The sequence below is a fragment of the Ruditapes philippinarum genome, unplaced genomic scaffold (assembly GCF_026571515.1).
Source record: "Ruditapes philippinarum isolate M1 unplaced genomic scaffold, ASM2657151v2 ctg1607_1_1_1_1, whole genome shotgun sequence".
In the NCBI taxonomy this organism is placed as follows: domain Eukaryota; kingdom Metazoa; phylum Mollusca; class Bivalvia; order Venerida; family Veneridae; genus Ruditapes; species Ruditapes philippinarum.
The window spans coordinates 57,814-64,603 of record NW_026854908.1 but is presented as its reverse complement, the minus strand read 5'-3'; the positions used below and the strand labels follow the sequence as shown (position 1 = coordinate 64,603).

Sequence of the window (6,790 nt, the reverse complement as noted above, 5' to 3'; positions counted from 1 at the left end):
CTCACAACGAGGAACGGAAGATGCTCACAACATTTTTACCGATGGACATTTTTCACTCGTTGTGAGTTAAACGGGCGTGATATATAATATTTTCATCTGTATGGGACATTCATGATTGTATATAGTATGCCCTAGTCATGTTCTGGATTATATCTGGATATTATCGCTGTGTAACATGAACAGACTATAACATAATCTCTTTGTTACATGATCACACTATAAATCAATCGCTTTGTTGCATGATCAGAAAGTTATATGATCACTTTGTTACAATACCACACTATTACATGATCTCTTTGTAACATGATCACACTATTAAATAATTGCTCTGTTACATGATCACACTATCTTATGATTATTTTGTTATATAAGCACGCTATAGAAAATGTATTCGCTCTATTACATGATCACATTATCACATTACTGCTCTTGTACATGATCACACTGTCCTTTGATCACGTTGTTACATTAGCACGCTTTTAAATAATCGCTCTCTTACATGATCACACTGTTATATGATCACTTTGTTAGATGATCACACTATAACATTATGCTCTGTTATATGATCCTTTTGTTGTATTTCACATAGTGTTTGTCACTTACCACTGTTCGAAGTATCATTTATAATGTTGAAAAGTATTTTGACAAAAATGATATAACCAGGGTCCGATTGTACTACTTGTAAAACTATGTGATAATCATTCTCTATGTGTGTTTCTAAAATTGATGCTATCTATCTCAATGCATGTATAGACTACTGTTTCCCGGACATTAACATATCGATAATGGCCAATTAAATAATCTCAGTATTTCATCACAATTTCTTATTGATTCTAGTCATATTAAGATGCAATTTAGCTCATATATTACATTATTAAATCTCTTTAAAGTCGAAATGGCAAACACTTTAGATGAGAAGTATTGCAACATAACATTAAGCGCAATAATTCATGCAGATAAAAGTATTTTATTGACAATATTTGCCGTTATGTTTCCGGTATGATCATCATAATTCAGTCAATGGCATTTTAGGAGTTGTAATTTTTATATTGCAGTTTCTTTAAAAGATTGATATTACATTCAAATGTTTTATGGGATAAATGATTAAAATGCTTTGCTGGCGTTAATAAATGTTCAAACATGCTGAAAATATAAGAAGGGGAATGGCACAATGTATCAGCCAATGTATTTTATTAAACTTCTGAAATAAACTCGTACATGTCATTATAGAAATATTTCAGGTAAATCATGGAGAAAGTTTCTGTAAATCATCATTATGACTATTGACTTATATTCTTTTTATTCCAAACTCATTTGCTATTTAGCTGATTATAGAGTGGTATAGTAAGACGAACGCCAACAATAAACCAACAACCAACACACGGCTTACTTGCGATGTATATACGGGCCTGACTATAAATTTTCCGTTAGGAAAGGTCTAAGGCCAGTAAAATATTTAGCTCTTTTCGAAGGATTAATTTTGAACACCTGCTAGCCATGTCAGTTTAATTAGAAGATCGATCTGTGGTTTTGAACGGACAATGCGTAAGTTTTATTATTAAAATGCCTTAAAATTATACCAAAGCCTATTAGATTTATATACGTTTGGATTACAACATGACTTAATATAAATTAATGTTATTTATAATACATGTAACAAAGGTAACATACAATGATCGACATGATCACTGTGTTAACGTTATCAGATGAACTGTTTAAAAATTCATAAAAATCATTGAGATATTCAATATACATGTATAAAGTTAGTTTGGATAAATTATTTATTTCTTATTTATGAATTAGTGTTACTAAATATCATAATTACAATGTCAGTCTTCTATAGAACATTTATTAGCAGACCAAACCCTGTGAGTTCAACATTGAATAATTATAAAGCAAAACGAGGGTAGCAATACAAATGCACTTGCAAATATACATAATGTAAAAAGAAAAGTACGGTCATAACTGAAGCCTAAGCAATAACAAAATTTAGAAATAACAATATTTGAAATGATTAACAGTTTAATTAAGGAAGAAAATGTATTTAAAACATTTACCAAACTGAATGCTAAGTCAACTAATCTAGCAAATATTATCCTTAAAGTTTTCGATGTAGACTTCATTATACACTCGAACCTACAAAATGAACTTTTTTTTATTCTACTATACGTTTAATAAATGTGAGCCATATCTACATATAGAGGATCTTCATATAGAGTAATTAGATATAGAGGCTATACATATAGAAGACGTCATATAGGGGACATAATGTACATATAAACAGGACACATATAGAGGTCATACATATAGAGGACGTCATACAGAGGACATACATATAGAGGACAAAAAGTTATTTAAAAGTAATAAACAGTTGAAGAAAACAACACCAGCAACAAAGAAATCGAGCTATTTGGAAACTGGTTCCAGAGGCTACAAAGTTCTCATAAAGAAAATAAATGAACGTATTCTAAACAGACACAGTAACAATATCATATAATAAATTAAATTATGTGAAGTTTCATTAGCACTGTTGCACAAATCATCGTCATCACAACAATTTTTACGAACACAACCACGTGATGTTTTTAATTGTTTCGTGCAATTTACAAAATCATTTCTTTCTATACAGTTATGAGAGCATCCCCGAACAGTTGATGTGTGTAAGGCAATGAATTCTCCATCATCATTCTCTTCCTCCATTTCAAAATAAACTTTCTGAAATATTCAACGTAGTGAATCACTATTTCTTACAAAAATATACGAAAGACCGGTGGGGGCATTTCAACTTCATGAATTCCCGATTTCAGCTTCATGAATTCTCGATTTCAACTTCAAGAATTCACGATTTCAACTTCACGAATTCACGATTTCAACTTCACGAATTCACAAAATGAAGCTGAAATCGTGAAGTTGAAATCGTGAATTCAGGAAGTTGAAATTGTGAATTGATGAAGTTGACATCGTGAATTCGTAAAGTTGAACTCATGAATTCACGAAGTTGAACTCGTGAAGTTGAAATCGTGAATTCATGAAGTTGAAATCGTGAATTCCTTAACTTGAAATCGTGAATTCATGAAGTTGAAATAGTTGAAGTCGTGAATTCACGAAGTTGAATCGTGAATCGTGAATTCCCTATTTTGAAAATGGGAATTCACGAAGTTTTAATTGTAAATTTATGAAGATGAAATCGGGAATTTATGAAGTTGACATGGCCCTACCGGTCTTTCGTAAAAATACGCAACAACTTAATGTAAATGTTGTTCAAACATGCCTTGCTCAAAGTTTACTTTACAAATAAAATCTATATACATATAGATATCTATTTCTTATTAATTCATAAACTGAATAAGCGTATAAAGCGAAACATAATTAGATTTTTAAAACTGTTTTATTCAGCGAATTTATTCATAGGAAATACAGTACGATATATTTACACCACGGATACTGTTATACCTATGACACTGTTATACAGCCATGTCAGTCTGATTTAAATCAGCTTCTAATAAAAACTACATGGCAAAATATAACATAAGTCGATATTAACTTCAGTTATATTGACAGCCATGTTTAAATTAGTATACATTCACTCTGTCAAAACGGAATTTTTGACTGGATAATTTTTAGCTTTGAAATCCGCCCTCAAACAGGCCTAATTAGGAATGAAGGGTGAGTCCATTATAATTACAAATCAATGAACATCTTACCTGACATGATTGTCCAGCACTACATAATTTTTCGGAAGCTTTATAATTATCACTGGGGTCTTTAGAACAGTCGTCTGCCACGCAATGCCAACAGTGCAATTGCTGACCATTCACTAAAAGGAAAAATATAAATTGAAATGAAGTTCATTTTCTTTTTAAAATCTAAACTAATTTGCAGATAATGAAGAATTTATTACACGTGAGAATAGCTGTATAATTTTAACAAGCCGCATAATCCAAAACTTTATGACAAAAATATAATTATACAAAAAACGTAATTTGAAAGTGTATAAGTTTAATGATTGTTGTTTCAGTATACAATATTTAGGATCGAAAGGTTTATTTCATGTTTCATGTCGACATTTTCATTTTACTGATCTCAAAGCACCTTTTACATCTTTTAGAAATTGAAAGGTACTAATTTAATTTAATTATTGAAAAATTAACATTATTATATAGAAATATTTCATAAAACAACGTCTAACGTTGAAACTGTTTGGTAAACAAAATGCTTGACATTATTTAAGTTTATTATATTTGGCAATAAGCTAAGGTTAACAATGCAAACAATGTATACTGACCTACATAGAATGTACATACTGCTAACACTATGGTCAGAATTATCTTGTTAATCTTTGTTACCCGGCATAGTAGCAATAAAATCATTGAATCCTACAGGTCCATCATGCAGTGTTCTTTATATTGAAGACCTGTAATTGATTACTTTCCAATTAATGTTAATTAAAAATTTAAAAAAACAACCAGTAATACAAGTTGCCGACGGGTTATGTAGTCTGGATATGATAAATATAAGACCCGAGTTTGCTAGGTTTATATTTATGTTAGACAGGCTATATTTCGTCATTACTTGTAAAACGATTTATAATAACGCAAATTGTTTAATGAAAAAAAAAACAACAACAAAAAAAACAGCAACTTTATATTGCCACAAACTGTCAAGTTAACGCTGCGCAATAAAAATAAGTATAAAGTTATCATTTTTCAAACTATTTGAAGTGATGACATTTGAATCATAACACATGCATTTGACATGTTTGAAAGTAATGTGTGGAATTTGTACATTCTTCGGTTCTTCAAGACATGCAGGATAGTATACAAAGTGGAATTCGAGAATATTTTTTCATTATTATAAATATTTACATGTATAAAGATAAGAAAATCAAATTGGTTTTCAAGGTTGATTCAGTCATGTACGTAATATACATAACCCGAATCAACATTCAAAATCATTTAAGTAAACGGCATTTTTGAAGTTATACAAACTGTCAATATTGATTTGGCATAAATGTTATTGATACGATATATATCAAATCTGAAAAACCTACAAGTTTTTTTGTTTTAAATATAAAATTTTATCATGTTAGCAGAATCATTTTTAAGAACTAAGTGTTATTTATCCAATTTATCCTGAATTTAACAATAAAAAACTGAATCACATTACAACTTGTTAAACACTATTAATGCATACTATTTCGAACAGTTTCTTAGACTTTACGAGTTGGAATGGAAATATGATAAACAAGATTAACAAAGAAAGGCGGCGTTCAATGAACGCAACCCCCACACGACTCAGCAACAAGACCCAGTAGCAAAGAGCCCAGGCGGACCCAAACAAAAAAGACAGGCACAAGGCAGAGCACGGACATGTTAATCACTAAAATGATAAATAATTTGTAACTGATAAGGAATTCAAAGAAAAACGTTTTCTTATTTTGCGTACTCTGTGATATAATTTGCATGTTATGTCGTTCAGATGTTTCTATTTAAATACTCTAATCTAAGGCCGTTGCTATATTTATAGCAAAGTGCAATAAAATGCAATTGTAATAAATATTTTAATGTAATATTAATAATTGTTGATCTCTGACAGAACAAGGGTTTCCTAGATGTTCCAGACATGAGAAAAATGGTAGGAACAAATATTTTGACATAATTGTTTTATAATATGAGAACAGAGTTCAAGTGAAGAACAATTCATGTTTTGATAATAATAAGTGTTAGATACATGATCCATTTTCATCGACATTATTTCACAAAACTTCAAAACTACTTTAAAACGTTATAATACAAATATTTTATTAGCGGAAAAAAAAACATAATAAAAAATCTCAGTATTGTACTTGAAAATTAAACAAGTCTTTTTTACAATATCATATAAGTAATAAACCAGTGAAGAACATTAGTACATAACAGCAGTATACCTACCTTGTTATGGCATGATCTTTAAATCACACTTTCTATTAATTTATCCATTTCACATTAATAATTTAAGGTTTCTAAAAACTGTGTGATTTTGTAAACTTTAAAAATTCATATACACATTTTATATGCCTTTCAACAATGTTTGTTGAAGTAATATTTGTTAAACAATCACTTAAAACATTACTAGCTCACTACGTTAGAAAACCTGTGAACAGGAATGTTGTTTGTTATAACAAGATAATTCTTATCAGCACTATATGTTGGATACACGCTATGCCTGCCATGCACGATCATAATTCGAACGATAGAATTCTAATAGCTCTTTTCAATGATTTCAGAAAGTATTCCTGCAGTCAGTCAAAACAGTAGCAGTCGAACGCTAATCACATTATTCGGTTTATACTCCACATTCTCTGAAGATACTAATTTTACAAGTATAGGAATAATTAACATGTGATCGACAAACAACGATAGACACCATCTCGACAACACATATTAGATGCTTGAATACACATCACATATAGATAAGAATACCAATTAATAACCATTCTGTATAGTATATTGTTCTGAAGTGAGAAAATTGCATGCCAATTACTCGAGTATACACAATATACCAAATTGCCTTTGGGATGTTAATGATCTTACGTGGTCATTGCACTTTTTTATACAAAATGTTTAGTATAAAAAGTAATGTTAATTTATAAGAACATAATGTAAAAGAAGTGAATAGGGCTAGATCCCTCGAAAAGAACCTTAAAGAAATTAAAAAAATGATGAACAATGAAGAGATACGATTGTTGTTAAAAAAAGAGAGATAATGATAGCAGTGCACTATCCCCAACACCCTAGCACCGCATAAGCAT

At 30.1% G+C, this 6,790-nt stretch overlaps 1 protein-coding gene across 1 annotated transcript; it reads right to left on the bottom strand.

Annotated features, from left to right (window-relative positions):
• Positions 1–1,832: 1,832 nt before the first annotated feature.
• Positions 1,833–6,196, bottom strand: LOC132741497 (uncharacterized). The gene is made up of 4 exons (XM_060729683.1): positions 5,931–6,196; positions 4,286–4,414; positions 3,705–3,817; positions 1,833–2,715 (listed from the first exon to the last, which is right to left on the bottom strand). Exons 2-4 carry the CDS (start codon positions 4,368–4,370, stop codon positions 2,431–2,433), a joined length of 483 nt encoding a protein of 160 aa, XP_060585666.1. The 5' UTR covers positions 4,371–4,414; positions 5,931–6,196; the 3' UTR covers positions 1,833–2,430.
• Between the last annotated feature and the right edge of the window lie 594 nt (positions 6,197–6,790).

Coding starts and splice junctions, on each gene's coding strand:
- LOC132741497 (XM_060729683.1), bottom strand. CDS start 4,370: ATGATTTTATTGCTACTATGCCGGGTAACAAAGATTAACAAGATAATT. Junction 3,818..4,285: donor AGTATGTACATTCTATGTAG/GTCAGTATACAT, acceptor TTTTCCTTTTAG/TGAATGGTCAGCAATTGCAC. Junction 2,716..3,704: donor GTGCTGGACAATCATGTCAG/GTAAGATGTTCA, acceptor TGAATATTTCAG/AAAGTTTATTTTGAAATGGA.